General features: G+C 46.8%; 1 protein-coding gene across 1 annotated transcript in view; it reads right to left on the reverse strand.

Annotated features, from left to right (window-relative positions):
* Nucleotides 1–16,611, reverse strand: part of LOC311111420 (neogenin-like) — a gene marked incomplete at its 5' end in the record, with an annotated part of 43,833 nt that extends 27,222 nt beyond the window's left edge. The window contains 9 exons of the mRNA XM_084154135.1: nt 85–279; nt 666–776; nt 2,260–2,404; nt 5,368–5,417; nt 5,606–5,744; nt 9,111–9,259; nt 12,215–12,369; nt 13,804–14,035; nt 16,560–16,611. Coding sequence (XP_084010261.1) covers nt 85–279; nt 666–776; nt 2,260–2,404; nt 5,368–5,417; nt 5,606–5,744; nt 9,111–9,259; nt 12,215–12,369; nt 13,804–14,035; nt 16,560–16,611 — 1,228 coding nt within the window. The remainder of the gene's footprint in view (nt 1–84; nt 280–665; nt 777–2,259; nt 2,405–5,367; nt 5,418–5,605; nt 5,745–9,110; nt 9,260–12,214; nt 12,370–13,803; nt 14,036–16,559) is intronic.
* Nucleotides 16,612–16,861: the final 250 nt, after the last annotated feature.

Below are 16,861 nucleotides of genomic sequence, written 5' to 3' on the forward strand. Positions count from 1 at the left end.
ACAACAACAACGAGGCCAACAACAACAACAACGAGGCCAACAACAACAACAACAACGAGGCCAACAACAAGAGGGTGTGCTCACCTAGGTTCTCAATGCTGTAGTAGCGCTGCTTGTAGTCCACCTTGATGGTCTGGGCGTGGGGGCTACCGATGCCGTAGCCGATGCTGTAGCCACGCACCACAATGTCCTGGTTCTCCGGCGGCGTCCAGCTCACCACGATGCTGTTGACCAGCGGACGCACATGTAGCGAGCTGGGGATGTCCGGCACTCTGGACTCTGGAGGTAGGAAAACACAGGGGATCAAATGTATATCAAATTATAACAAACAAATTAAACACAATAAAACGCAATACAACTTGTTTTTAAAGCATCTCCATATACTTAACAATAGAATCAAGACAATAAAATACATTAAAACCAAGCCATAAATGTAAGGTAGCAGTGAGACCACATTAATAGAAGTCTTAAGAGGGTTTGAAGGTATTTATAATGCTGCTAAACCAACCTTGGTTTGTGCAGTAATGGAAAGACATGCCATAAAACAAAACACTTTGGCCCTGAGCAATTCAGACCAGGTGAAAGTAGTAAAGATGAGGGCTGAGGTAGAGGGATTTGACTGGTCAGTGTGTTAAGGCAAGAGAGGAAAGGAGACAAAGTTTTACCGTCCAGGTCGCTCTCGAAGGTCTCTGCCGTGGTCCACTCTGTGGCGGGCCCTGAGCCGTTCACTGTGATGGCTGACACTCTGAACGTGTACTCCGTCCCCCGCTCCAGACCTGACCACAACACCACACAGAAATCAGTCAAGAAGAGTCAGACAGGAAGCCCAGTTCCATTCCTCCCCCTTCTACCCAAAGTGTGCCCTCGTCTTGTTCACGCCCCCCCCCCTCAATCCAATGCTTTTAAATCTTTGAGTTATGTAGTGTGCTCTTTTGAGGGGCAGAGCAAGAAACGGAATTGGGTGTGTGTGCAGAATCAGCCATAGGTTATGTCCATCAGTTTGTGTAGTTAGAAAACTGTCCCCAAACTTTCCTTTCATCCTTCTTAAAGGGTTTACTAACAGTGCATCCCTCACTCCACCACTCAGTTGAGCTGGGCATGTAGACACACTAAATATTTGAAGCCATAATATTTCAAGAGGAAGTCATATATTTCTCTGCTTGAGTGAGGGGAAAATCTATAACTCTTTCAGGGGTGAGATCAAGGGAGAGCTCGTTGTGGCGCAACAAACATTTTCCTCTTCCCAATCCAACGCGTTTGATAGAGATGAACGTTCTGCCCGTGATCACGACGGGTCTGTGGGGGAATTTACACATGAGCAGTTTGAATGTAGCCCAAGCAAGCCGCTACAGAGCTGAGAAGAAAGAAGAAGTACTCTTCACTCCTGGTGGTGCGTGTGGATCTGGATTCCCGCTTGGCCCACCATCCCAGTCACATTGCTGGGTAGGCTATATCACCGCCGGGGGCGTGTTTTGGAAATTCAAAGTCGTGGGAACCGCCCGCTGTCTTTAAAAAACACGTAGCCGCGCTAATTGGCACTAAAATGTTCTTAAGAGTCGGATTGGACGTAGCTGTGTGTACGCTAAATGCTAATCGTGTAGTCTCTCCCTTCATTACTACGGGCTGTCCCTGAGGCAGACTGCTAAAAACCACCAAGCCACTCCAGGCCTCCAAGGCTCTAGAAAGAAAATCTTAAATGCCTTTGAACCAACAAACACCCCCGTTGCACCCCAAATATAATCGTGTTTGACTTTCAAGTGTGTATTCTCTTTGAAGCTGCGCCACACAGCGTGAGACAGGGCCAGAAAAGTTGCTGAGACGACATGTAATATTCATTGCCATCGCTAAGGTCTCTGGTGATATCTATTCGAACTACAGTAACAGTATAATATCAGTTTGGATGTGAGATGAGATGAGTTGTTGAGAACAGGTGACAGTTTGAAGTAACACTGAGACGAACAAGGAAAAATGTGTACAATTCCAAACGACACGCCAGACAAAGGCTCAAATGAGTGAGACAATATCTGGTCCTATGGGACCACAGTATTCAACTTGGAAACTTCCAATTGGCTCCAAAGGTTCAGCTACCATCAGTAGCCACAGAGCCTTTAGGCCTATCTCAAAACAAGACTTGTTTTAGTACGTGTACGCGTGCTAATCACGTGATTTCCCATGTAAGATATTGCATGTGCATGACTAATTCAACTCCACAATGACTCATGTGATGAGTAGGTGACCCGGTATTACAGGAGAGCTTACCGTCTATGAGTTGGAAGAGCTGGGTGCCTCCCGTGGTTTCTGCCGCCTCGCTCTTCCTCGTTCCTTTCCGGTAACGGATCTTATACCCCGTGATCTCGCCGTTCTGGGCGACTGGTGGTGGGGGCTGCCATCGGACCATGATGCTCTGGGGAGGGGGGGGGGGGTGGTACGACACACAGTGAGTACATAGACTGAGCAGACACTGGGGGTTACAGTTTATACTGCTGAACCACAGGAAAATGGTCATATTCACTGAAAACGGACACTTTGCTTTCAATGTGAACTTTGTCCATTCACAAATTTAATTTCAGCTCACTTCCTGAATTGCAATGGACTCGAGCCCAACCCAAGGACAATACTGAATAATCTCTTGCTACTACCATTGACTTTAGAGGTGGAATGACAACCCCAGGACTTTGCAGGTAAGATCACACCAGGGCGATGAGTGGGTGGTTATGGCAATACACACCACTGGTGTCCAGTAACACCACTCGCTGTGACATTGACGTCACAGGGCTAACCTGACCAAGGCTGGTGTAAGGTCAAAAGGCGACATTACACCGGCCTTACAATGCCTTATACCAGTCTTATACCAGCCACACAAAGCCTTATACCAGTCTTATACCAGCCACACAAAGCCTTATACCAGCCACACAAAGCCTTATACCAGTCTTATACCAGCCACACAAAGCCTTATACCAGTCTTATACCAGCCACACAAAGCCTTATACCAGTCTTATACCAGCCACACAAAGCCTTACACCAGTCTTATACCAGCCACACAAAGCCTTATACCAGCCACACAAAGTCTTATACCAGTCTTATACCAGCCACACAAAGCCTTATACCAGTCTTAAACCAGCCACACAATGCCTTATACCAGTCTTATACCAGCCACACAATGCCTTATACCAGTCTTATACCAGCCACACAAAGTCTTATACCAGTCTTATACCAGCCACACAAAGCCTTACACCAGTCTTAAACCAGCCACACAATGCCTTATACCAGTCTTATACCAGCCACACAATGCCTTATACCAGTCTTATACCAGCCACACAAATCCTTACACCAGTCTTAAACCAGCCACACAAAGTCTTATACCAGTCTTAAACAAAGCAGAGGGATGTTAGGAGGGTGATGCAGTGGTGAAGTATGAAAATGTGTGCACTCACTAACTGTAAGTCACTCTGGATAAGAGAGTCTGCTAAATGTCTAAAATGTAAATGTATATGTGAAGGAGAAGAGAACAGGCTGTCTGTTGGAGAAAGGAGGGAATAAAGACATGAATAATAAATAAAGAGTGGAGGAGAGGAGCCCTGGTGAGAGGAGAGGCTCCCAGCGAGGGAGAGAGAGAGAGAGAGAGAGAGAGAGCGATGGATTCAGGTCCTTAGCTGCAGGCCCTGCAGTGCACTGTGGGATGTTGTGGAGGGAGGCGAGATACTGTAGAGAGTACGCGTATGTGTGTAGGGATGGGTGTGTGTGTGTGTGTAGGGATGGGTGGGGGGAACTCAGCGTGGGAGAGGAGTTAATTAACGCTACCCACTGTCGCTCACACACGCACAAAAACACACACAGGCACGCAAACATTCACACACACACATCCGTGAGTCCGGGGAATAGCACAAATTAAATCTGTGCTAAGTGTGTTCAATTAGTTTATTTCCATTTTCTTATAGTGCGTTCTGATTTCAGCTACATTCTTTTCCCTCACCCGTTCTCTAAAACACATGTTTAATTGACTCAAGGGAAGGTGAGAAGGCGGATGTTGTCAAGGGGATAAAAGGGGGGGGGGGGGGGGTTTGTGGTTCCCATGTTGAGACTACACTTCCCCTTGTATGTTAGTTTTCACCCCTCAGGCCCGGCTGACTGACACGGCCCAGAGGACAGAGCAAATTAAACAATTAAAATGAGAAATCGCATTTTGTGTTTTAATCTAATTAGAAATGTATTTTATAATGATATTCATAATGCATTCATCCATATCAGGCCATTCATTACTGGGTATCAAACAGTGACATACAGCACAAGTCTGAGAAAGGAAGAACAAAGCAAAACCTGATCTGATTGGCCAGTAAATAGAACAAATATAATGTCCCAAATCAGTTCTAGATGCAAGTCAGACTGAATCCATTTCTAAATACACCCCCCATCTCTATACAGGTACTAAATACTCCCCCCATCTCTATACTGGTACTAAATACACCCCCATCTCTATACTGGTACTAAATACACCCCCCATCTCTATACAGGTACTAAATACTCCCCCCATCTCTATACTGGTACTAAATACACCCCCCATCTCTATCCTGGTACTAAATACACCCCCCATCTCTATACAGGTACTAAATACTCCCCCCATCTCTATACTGGTACTAAATACACCCCCCATCTCTATACAGGTACTAAATACTCCCCCCATCTCTATACTGGTACTAAATACACCCCCATCTCTATACTGGTACTAAATACACCCCCCATCTCTATACAGGTACTAAATACTCCCCCCATCTCTATACAGGTACTAAATACTCCCCCCATCTCTATACAGGTACTAAATACACCCCCCATCTCTATACTGGTACTAAATACACCCCCCATCTCTATACTGGTACTAAATACACCCCCCATCTCTATACTGGTACTAAATACACCCCCCATCTCTATACTGGTACTAAATACACCCCCCATCTCTATACTGGTACTAAATACACCCCCATCTCTATACTGGTACTAAATACACCCCCCATCTCTATCCTGGTACTAAATACACCCCCCATCTCTATCCTGGTACTAAATACACCCCCCATCTCTATACGGGTACTAAATACACCCCCCATCTCTATACTGGTACTAAATACACCCCCATCTCTATACTGGTACTAAATACACCCCCCATCTCTATACTGGTACTCCAACCGCTTACAGGGTTCAAGAACAATGCTAGCAGTCTGGGTATGAGCTGAGCCCACTGACAAGAGCTAATGTCATGTAAAACAGGGTTAGGCGTGCACGTGTCTGTGTGTGTCTGTGTGTGCTTGTCTGTCTGTGTGTGTGTCTGTGTGTGTGCGTACGGACGCGAAAGAGAAGTGTCTGACTAGCTCTTACCTTTGAGTCGTGAACTTCCACAGTGAGGTTTTGAGGAGGGGCACTGGGAACTGTAGGGGTAAAAAACAAGGTGTTTTACTCTCTAGAACTCAAGAGAGATCACCTCAACACACCGGGTCTGGAGCCACTGTACCAACAATGACCTTTAACCTCTTCCAAAGGAGACTGCCTGTTGTGATCTACCCATTTCTCCTCTGGGAGTGGAAGAGTTCCTCTCCTTAATCTGTCCCCTGCTTACCATCAGACAGGGTGGTGACGGTGACGTCTCCTGTGGACACTCCTGGGCCGTGCTTGTTGAAGGCCACCACTCTGATGCTGTACTCTGTGAACTTCTTCAGACCCATCATGGAGTAGGACAGAGCTCCAGCGTCTATGTCCTGAGAGGTTGAGAGGAGAGGTGGTACGTACAAAGTTAAGTAGTGCTTCTGTAGATTTATTTTATTACATTTTTTACTTTTCCTTGTTTTGTTCTACTACTACTACCACTACTACCACCATCACCACTACTACCAACATCACCACCACCACCACTTCTACTACCACCATCACCACCACTACTACCACTACTACTACTACTATCACCATCACCACTACTACTACCAACATCACCACCACCACCACTTCTACTACCACCATCACCACCACTACTACCACTACTATCACCATCACCACTACTACCACCACTACTACTACTACCACCACCACCACCACCACCACCACCACTACTATCACCATCACCACCACTACTACCACTACTATCACCATCACCACTACTACCACCACTACTACTACCACCACCACTTCTACTACCACCACTACTATCGCTACTACTACTACCACTACTATCGCTACTACTACTACCCCTACCCCCACTACTATCGCTACTACTACCATCACCACCACTACTACCATCACCACTACTACTACCCCTACCACCACTACTACTACCCCTACCCCCACTACTACTACTACTATCATCACCACCACTACTATCGCTACTACTACTATCACTGCTACTACTACCCCTACCCCCACTACTACTACTATCATCACCACCACTACCATCACCACTACTACTAGCCCTACTACTACCCCTACCCCCACTACTACCGCTACTACTACCATCACCACTACTACTAGCCCTACCCCCACTACTACTATCGCTACTACTATCGCTACTACTACTACTATCGCTGCTACTACTACCCCTATCCCCACTACTACTACTACTACCATACCACCACTACTATCGCTACTACTACTACCACTACTATTGCTACTACTATCACTGCTACTACTATTATCGCTGCTGCTGCTACTACTACCACTGCTACTACTACTACCGCTGCTACTGCTACTACTACCACCACTGCTACTGCTACTACCGCTGCTACTACTACTACTACTACTACTATTACTACTGCTATTATCGCTGCTACTGCCACACACACATACCCACATATAAACACCCCGCACCCGCACAATCCCACCATATCTAAAAATAAGCCAATTTTCACTCAGCCCTTTTGTATACTGACACTAACCAGGCTTCCATCAACCTTTTTATACAGTAAAGTACACGTCGGATAAAACATGTCACAACAGCCTGATGGAAACAGCTCATTTGTTGGTAAACTTTCCAAATGTCGATAAAACAAAATACGCTAGACAAGGTGTGATCTTTTTGTGTCGGTAAAATTAATCCTGCGAGAAATGCCGGTGGAAATGCCTTTAATGCGCAAATATTGATATAATAGCAATTATATGACGTGGAGAGGATCTGTGTCTGCACTACGTACTCTCACTACTGGTGTCCCCCAGGGCTCGGTTCTAGGCCCTCTCCTCTTCTCTCTATACACCAAGTCACTCGGCTCAGTCATTTCCTCACATGGTCTCTCCCATCATCGATATGCAGATGACACTCAACTACTTTTGTGCTTCCTCCTTTCTGACACCCACGTGGCGACACGCATCTCTGCATGCCTGGCAGATATCTCAGCTTGGATGTCGGCCCACCACCTCAAGCTCAACAAGACGGAGCTGCTCTTCCTCCCGGGGAAGGCCTGCCTGCTCCAAGACCTATCGTTCACGGTTGACAACTCCACGGTGTCCCCCTCCCAGAGTGCAAAGAACCTTGGTGTGACCCTGGAAAACACCCTGTTGTTCTTTGCAAACATCAAAACAGTGACTCGCTCCTGCAGGCTCATGCTCTACAACTTTCGTAGAGTATTACCTTTCCTCACAAAGGAAGCGGCGCCGGTCCTAATCCAGGCACTTGTCAACTCCCATCTGGACTACTGCAACTCGCTGTCGGCTGGGCTCCCCGCTTGTGCCATCAAACCCCTGCAATTTATCCATAACGCTGCAGCCCGCCTGGTGTTCAACCTTCCCAAGTTCTCCCATGTCACCCTGCTACTCCGCACACTCCACTGGCTTCCAGTCGAAGCTCGCATCCACTACAAGACCATGGTATTTGCCTACGGAACACCAAGAGGAACTGCCCCTCCCTACCTTCAGGCTATGCTCGAACCCTACACCCCAACCAGAGTACGCAGTTCTGCCACCTCTGGTCTCTTGGCCGTCCCACCCCTACGGGAAGGCAGCTCCCGCTCAGCCCAGTCTAAGCTCTTGGCACCCCAATGGTGGAACCAGCTTCCCCCTGAAGCTAGGACAGCAGTCCCTGCCCATCTTCCCAAAACATCTGAAGCCCTACCTCTTCAAAGAGTATCTTAAATAATCTTACAGCAACCCCCCCCCCCCCCTTCCCCACACACAAAATAATGAAAAAAAACGTTTGTGAACTCACTCGCACTTGACTCTTTCCTCCTTACTAGCTCTGACTCTGCTGATAACTACTTGAAGAAAAATGACTGACTGTGATATGTGCTAGTCCCACCTAGCTATCTTAAGAAGCACTAACTGTATGTCACTCAGGGTAAGAGCGTCTGCTAAATGTCTCAAAAGTGAAAATATCACGTCCATTTGGGGACCGCCCTAATCTTCGTCCCTGGGTAGTAAAACCACAGTGTCTAATTGTTCCACTGAAGTCCGGCGCGCCAGTGTGACAGCTTCCTCCCTGTAGACGAGCTACTTCCTGAATCCTTCCCCATCCCCGCCTCAATAATTAATCCACTCCAACACCCTGTTAGCTACCCTGTTCTCTGGATTCAACCTTTGTTCCCCTCTTTTCAGATAAAGACAGAGTCAGATCAGCCTATTCTCTTCCTGTCAGCCTCTCTCTTTCTCTCTCTCCTCTAGGGAACGAGGGATGGTGGCAGCAACAGCATCATTACTCGTTGTGCTGGCTGACATTTCATCCATTATCATATTAAAGGCTCTTTAACGCCTGGCTGGTGGGGCTGGCAGGGCTGGATGACTCAGTAGGCTGTGCTGCGGTGCGCTGCACTGTGGCCTGCTGGGAGACTGGGGAATAGGGAGGGTGGTGCAGGCAGCTTTCTGATAGAGTGGGAGTAGAGCAGAGGCTTTGGAGCTTCGGGGAACAGAAGTTTCAAGGCAGTCTACTGGGCTGTTACAGAGCTGGGACACTTCAATGGGCTATATGGTGCTGATATATCGCTAATGCTAGGCCGGAAAAAGCAACAGTTAATTTCGCTGTTCTCTTTTGAAGTCTTGTTGTTATACCATCACAAGACTAATCCCTCTCAGAGTATGATGTATCACTAATTCAACATATAGGGGCATCTAACTCCCCCATCTCCCCCACCCATCACACTGGGTCTTACCTGTTCCAGGTCCAGACCCTTCTCCATGTAGTAGACCTTGTAGGTGAGGACGTCTCCGTTGCCAGTGAGGGGCGTGTCCCAGCTGAGGGTGATGGAGGTGGGTGTGGTCGACACGGCCTGCAGGTTGGGGGCGGGTCCAGGAACTTGCACTGGAAACACCAAAAGGAGACAGCGGACACTTATTATGAACTTAGTATGAATCCCAAAATAAAGACAAAGGAAGGCATTTTCCCCCAAATCTCAATATTTGTATTTTTTTCAAATGTAAACCATATCATTGCACAAAACCACACTCTCACTTAATCACTTGGAGTCCATTCGGTCCCAATTTGACACAGACTGCCATTTTGGAATGTCCCCCTGTTTTTTCTGTAACCGAAAAGCCTGACACACATGCTGTGGTCATTCCCCCACTACACAACACCACATTATCCCACCAATCCCTCTAGCATGGCATTCTAGTGGGAGAAAGGAGGGAGCGGGGACAGACACGGTCATGCTTGGTTTACAGAGGAATTTATTTGAAGTATTAAGTTAATTGGAATTGGTTAGCCGAGAGAGCGGCTGGGACTAAACCAAGCGATTGAAGAGGGAGGGGGGTGTTTCCATTGTTGTTTGCTCTGCAGGTTCATTACATTCAATTAACAGCTCTGGTGGCGGCCGGCGCTGAGGTAGCAGGTGCTGAGAGCCACACATCTACTGGGGGATGTTAGGCTCTAGAGGGATAACGATTGGGTCTGGGAAACTTAGCTGTGTGGCAAATGTAACGCGTCATTAACCATACCTAGTCCTCACGAGGGACAACACAGACACACAGACACTAGGAACCTATAGCAGTGTCTTAACAAACAGACCATGTTGATTCTGTATGTACTACAAACTACGCCCTTGTCCATCAAACATGGGAAATACTTGAGACCCCAGTTTCACTGACAAATACCCCAATTTTTCTCTAAGGGAAAGGAACATTTCTCTTCGCTGTGTGTTAGCTGCAGATGTGCCCGGCAGAACATGGAGGCTCTCATTTGTCAGTAGATATAGAAGGTGTCTGGTGTGTGTAAGCCCCTCTCTCTGAAGGAAAGCGATATACAGTGAGGGATGCGGTGTGGTTGGTCCAGGTCTGGTACTTGGAATCAGGTCAACAATTTAAACCCTCATTTATAACCTAGAAGAGGCGCTGTCAGACAGACAGAGAAATATGTCCCTGGCACTGGCTGACCCCTTTGCTATCCCCATGGGTAGTTAGGCTCCCGCTGGCACACATTATGGAAAGCCAGGTGCCAAGGACACAGGTAGAGAGGCAGAGACTGACCCAGAAACTGGGCAATGGCTGAGCCGTGATGGAGGGAGAGAGGAGGAGAGATGAATAGGCTGAGCCGTGATGGAGGGAGAGAGAAGGAGAGATGAATAGGCTGAGCCGTGATGGAGGGAGAGAGAAGGAGAGATGAATAGGCTGAGCCGTGATGGAGGGAGAGAGAAGGAGAGATGAATAGGCTGAGCCGTGATGGAGGGAGAGAGGAGAGATGAATAGGCTGAGCCGTGATGGAGGGAGAGAGGAGAGATGAATAGGCTGAGCCGTGATGGAGGGAGAGAGAAGGAGAGATGAATAGGCTGAGCAGTGATGGAGGGAGAGAGGAGAGATGAATAGGCTGAGCCGTGATGGAGGGAGAGAGGAGGAGAGATGAATAGGCTGAGCCGTGATGGAGGGAGAGAGGAGAGATGAATAGGCTGAGCCGTGATGGAGGGAGAGAGGAGAGATGAATAGGCTGAGCCGTGATGGAGGGAGAGAGGAGAGATGAATAGGCTGAGCCGTGATGGAGGGAGAGAGGAGAGATGAATAGGCTGAGCCGTGATGGAGGGAGAGAGAAGGAGAGAGGAATAGGCTGAGCCGTGATGGAGGGAGAGAGGAGAGATGAATAGGCTGAGCCGTGATGGAGGGAGAGAGGAGAGATGAATAGGCTGAGCCGTGATGGAGGGAGAGAGGAGAGATGAATAGGCTGAGCCGTGATGGAGGGAGAGAGGAGAGATGAATAGGCTGAGCCGTGATGGAGGGAGAGAGGAGAGATGAATAGGCTGAGCCGTGATGGAGGGAGAGAGAGGAGAGATGAATAGGAGGGCGTTCACCTCTCCTCTGCCATGGAGGGGGAAGCCCTTATCATGTCTACTGTAGAGCTGTGAGGGGAAAATGCTCCAGTCACAACATCCTTATGAGGCCTGGTATACACTGTGAATGGATACACTGTGAATGGATACACTGTCAAAGTATACACTGTGAATGTATACACTGTGAATGGATACACCGTCAAAGTATACACCGTCAAAGTATACACTGTGAATGGATACACTGTGAATGGATACACTGTCAAAGTATACACTGTGAATGTATACACTGTCAAAGTATACACTGTGAATGTATACACTGTGAATGGATACACCGTCAAAGTATACACTGTGAATGTATACACTGTGAATGGATACACCGTCAAAGTATACACCGTCAAAGTATACACTGTGAATGGATACACTGTGAATGGATACACTGTCAAAGTATACACTGTGAATGGATACACTGTCAAAGTATACACTGTGAATGGATACACTGTCAAAGTATACACCGTGAATGGACACACTGTCAAAGTATCCACTGTGAATGGATACACCGTCAAAGTGGGACGGAGGAGGTATTACGGATTGGAGAACTTGAGGGGAAGGAGGAAGAATTTTAATTCCACCTGCCCACCATACCCCGTCGCACACACACACACCCTTCTTCCTCAGCTAAGTATGGGAGGCCATGTTTGAACACACACCTACCTCTCTCACACACACACCCTTCGTCCTCAGCTAAGTATGGGAGGCCATGTTTGAACACACACCTACCTCTCTCTCACACACACACACAGGTAAGTAAATGAAAGGAAATGAACAACAACCACAGAGGATGTTTTCCACAGCCCAGAGAGGAGAGGACAGTAGCCCTCTGAGCTACAGTGGGGTGGTCTGGGTTCATGTTTATCCATGTGTGCATGTTTATGTTTGTTTGTTAGAGTATACAGTATGTTTGCCTGTGTATCTGTGTCTGTGTGTGTGTGTGTGTGCTTTACCTTCAGCCTGGGTGGCCACCTTGAGGACGGCAGAGCTCTCTCCCAGGCCGTTCTTGTTGTGTGCCAACACCCGGAACTTGTACTTGGAGTCGGGCATCAGGTTCTGAATGGTCACCTGCATCTCCCCTGGCCGACTGGTGTTCTCAATACGCTCCCTGAGACACAGACACACAACAGCACAGTTAGTGTTCACTATCGACAGCACAGTTAGTGTTCACTATCGACAGCACAGTTAGTGTTCACTATCGACAGCACAGTTAGTGTTCACTATCGACAGCACAGTTAGTGTTCACTATCGACAGCACAGTTAGTGTTCACTATCGACAGCACAGTTAGTGTTCACTATCGACAGCACAGTTAGTGTTCACTATCGACAGCACAGTTAGTGTTCACTATCGACAGCACAGTTAGTGTTCACTATCGACAGCACAGTTAGTGTTCACTATCGACAGCACAGTTAGTGTTCACTATCGACAGCACAGTTAGTGTTCACTATCGACAGCACAGTTAGTGTTCACTATCGACAGCACAGTTAGTGTTCACTATCGACAGCACAGTTAGTGTTCACTATCGACAGCACAGTTAGTGTTCACTATCGACAGCACAGTTAGTGTTCACTATCGACAGCACAGTTAGTGTTCACTATCGACAGCACAGTTAGTGTTCACTATCGACAGCACAGTTAGTGTTCACTATCGACAGCACAGTTAGTGTTCACTATCGACAGCACAGTTAGTGTTCACTATCGACAGAAGTGTGAATGGGCCCTCGGAGTAGTGTTTATGTTATAGGGGCCCTCAGAGTAGTATGTTATAGGGCCCTCAGAGTAGTGTGTATGTTATAGGGGCCCTCAGAGTAGTGTGTATGTTATAGGGGCCCTCAGAGTAGTATGTTATAGGGCCCTCAGAGTAGTGTGTATGTTATAGGGGCCCTCAGAGTAGTGTGTATGTTATAGGGGCCCTCAGAGTAGTGTTTATGTTATAGGGGCCCTCAGAGTAGTGTGTATGTTATAGGGGCCCTCAGAGTAGTGTGTATGTTATAGGGGCCCTCAGAGTAGTGTGTATGTTATAGGGGCCCTCTGAGTAGTGTGTATGTTATAGGGGCCCTCTGAGTAGTGTGTATGTTATAATACACTGAGTAGTGTGTATGTTTTAGGGGCCCTCTGAGTAGTCTGTATGTTATAGGGGCCCTCAGAGTAGTGTGTATGCTATAATACACTGAGTAGTGTGTATGCTATAATACACTGAGTAGTGTGTATGTTTTAGGGGCCCTCTGAGTAGTGTGTATGTTATAGGGGCCCTCAGAGTAGTGTGTATGTTATAATACACTGAGTAGTGTGTATGCTATAATACACTGAGTAGTGTGTATGTTATAGGGGCCCTCTGAGTAGTGTGTATGTTATAGGGGCCCTCTGAGTAGTGTGTATGTTATAGGGGCCCTCAGAGTAGTGTGTATGTTATAGGGGCCCTCAGAGTAGTGTGTATGTTATAGGGGCCCTCAGAGTAGTGTGTATGCTATAATACACTGAGTAGTGTGTATGCTATAATACACTGAGTAGTGTGTAATACTGTACTGTGTAGGGTCCCTACCTGTTGGTTCCCTCCTGGTTGTAGTAGACAGAGTAGATGAGGTCTTCTCCGTGGGGCTCGGCCGGAGGGCGCCAGGTGAGCTTGATGAAACGGGTGGAGACCAGCGAGGCCACGACGTCACGCGGGGCGGAGGGGGTGGGGCCAGTGGGGTTAGCCACGCCTCCGGAGCCTGGCGTTACATGGTCAGTAGTGTCAGGAGTCAGTGAGGGAGGAGGGGTGGGGAGGGCTACATCTTTGGGAGGGCAGGGGGGGAGGGGAGATGAGCGGGGGGGAGGTGGATGGAAGCGTGAAGGCAGGTGAAGAAGACAGAGAGAGAGGAGGAGAGAGAGACGGACAGATGGCGGGCATCCAAAAGGAAGAGAGAGGAAGAGAGAAAGGAAAGCGAAACAAAGGAGAACAAAAAAGAAAACAGAAGAAAAACACAAAATAACAACCACGTAACAAAAAGAGAGCTCTGGGCATGACAAGGAATCACACAAAAACACTAATATCACGCTGGAATAATCACAACCAAACACAACAACAACACAATACAAAAGGAGGGAGACTAAACATGCACAACGTACACAACGTCTCTAATGGAAGGGGAGGGGAGGAACAGCACAAAATAAACACCATTGAATGGTGTATGAACACATATGCAAAATACAGTCTACACTGTGTACATACTCCACATAGCAAAGGGAGACTTTAAAAGCTCCACACCAACTGTCACTAAGGTAGAGGCCATTCACATTCACAAACCCACCATATAATGTTTTAATGCACTTTTCCTGGCGGAATTCACACAGTCTACCCACAGCACTGAGAAAAACGTCATTTGGTGTTTTCGCAGAACAATCTGTGGTTAGACATGGGTATATCTGCTTTGATTTTTCTACCAGCCGACTCACACAACACAGGGAAAGAATGTCAGAGAGACTGTGGCATTTACATTGGTAATCTAGTCCGAGGGCAATGCCAAAATGTAAGGAAACTGAGCATATGGTATATATATACTACTAGAAATATAGCTCTATATGCAAATGTATGCTGGCCACAGTACATCTATCCATCATGACATACTGAGATGCTGCTTACTTGGGGAGACTAGAGTATCTGTTTATATGACAGATTCCAGCAGAGCCATGACCTTGGATCTTGAACAGATTGGTGTGGGATTTGCTGCATATTACACATATACGTGCACTCACACACACACACACACACACACACACACACACAGGGAATTGATTCCCCTGTCTATTGGAGTAAAAGGAAGATAACCAATAAGTGTCATTCTACAGAGTTAAACATATTTTCCTTGGGCACAGAGAAAATTATTCTCACCTCCCATAACAAAAAATACACACCAATTTAAATGTAAACAATCTAATTATCATCAAAATATTCAAATCACAGAAACATTCAACAATTGGGAATACTTGGGCCCTATCTCTCTCCATAAACATAAGCCTATTTTAGAAAGAGGGCCTGAGGAGGATGTACTTCCATCTGATTCATAACTGTAGGAAATGCATTAAGTCCGGTCCATTTCACTACAGCTTCTCTGTAATGACACGAGCCATTAGACGGAATGCAGATGAGGCATCAGTCAGAGAAATTACTGACTAGTACACAGAGTGGGCTGTCTGTCTGTCAGTGTGACGAGGCTGCTGCCGGGAAAGGATTGGGAACTGTTTCCTTGACATATCTGTCAATCGTGTGGCTTTCAGAGGTCATATCCTCATATCATAAACAGTCCTGACTTGTATATGACAGTTTGTGTGTGTGTATATCCATTTGGCCATAGGTGTATGTGTGTGTGTACATCCATTTGGCCATAGGTGTGTGTGTGTGGCTGTATAGGTGTATGTGTACATAGGATGCTCTCTGTCAGAGTCAGCCTCTCCGTTTTTAGGCTTGGGCGGTATACCGTATATACACCGTATACCGGGGTATTTGGAAAAAGCCATGGGATGGTTTTTCAATACTGTTGAAACTATTTATTTGAAGTTTGTTTTAATAAATGTGAATATTTGTAGCTACTTTTTAAGTAAATACCTGCAGTCAACTTGTGCAATACATTAGGACATAAAGATTGCATACTTCATTTCACCTGTCACATAATTTTTCATTATGAAGCTTACACGTGGTGTTTGTTTACAAGCACAAGAGACTGGAGCCTTGTGAGTCACTCACTGTTGTGCAACATGTGCCAGGTGATCTAATTACATTATGGAATTCACAACTAAATGTTTGCCAGCTAGATATCTTATAACTGTTAAGTTAAATGTCTAAAATGTGCTAAATGCTCTGCAGTTGTGCATTTGGTTTGCTAATTTAGTAGCTAGTTATCTGGCTAAGTAGTTAGCGTCTTCCAAAATCAAGCATTCCAGGGTAACTGCAAAGAATCCCCTCTTGGATCAAGAGCGTTGCTGGCTAATATTTGTTTTGTGTGTGCAGCAAGTTGTGAGTAGCATTTTTGAGTTAGTTGTGTAGTTGTGCATATTAGTTTAGGTCAGACTGTATAAAATGTTCACAATGCGCTCGTTAGCATTTAGTTAACATTCTCTATGGGATTTTATATGTACTTTTTAGCATTGCTAACCTTCAGATTACAGAGTATCAGTAGGGTTTTAAAACAGTGCCCCTTGTGTTCAGTGCCGGCATGACAGAATATCCCGGTTTGGCACAAGGTCGGTATGAAGGTATGACAATCTGGATACCGCCCAAGCCTACTGTTTGGCCGGGGCTTGCTCTGGCGGCTTGCCCACCTCCACTCCCCTCGGTCCTCTTGGCTTTAAGGCTCAGCTGGAGGATTACCATTCTGTTGGAGACAGAACCCGGAGCAAATTGCCGGGGAAGGAATAAGGAATAAAGGGAAAGAAAAAGGGGGAAGAAAGATGGCAGTCAACCGGGCGGAGAGACTCCTGAGCTGCCAAGCGAGGCACTGGCATGGGGCCACGTGCTAAGGACCACTATGCCCAAGTTGGCACCGGCCATACAGTGAGTAGATGAAAACCATAATGATAGTCTCAGTGGTACTATAGAGAACAGGACATGTCTCAGTCTCCTT

Source organism: Coregonus lavaretus (genome assembly GCF_964263955.1).
Source record: "Coregonus lavaretus genome assembly, chromosome: 37".
Taxonomy (NCBI): Eukaryota; Metazoa; Chordata; class Actinopteri; order Salmoniformes; family Salmonidae; genus Coregonus; species Coregonus lavaretus.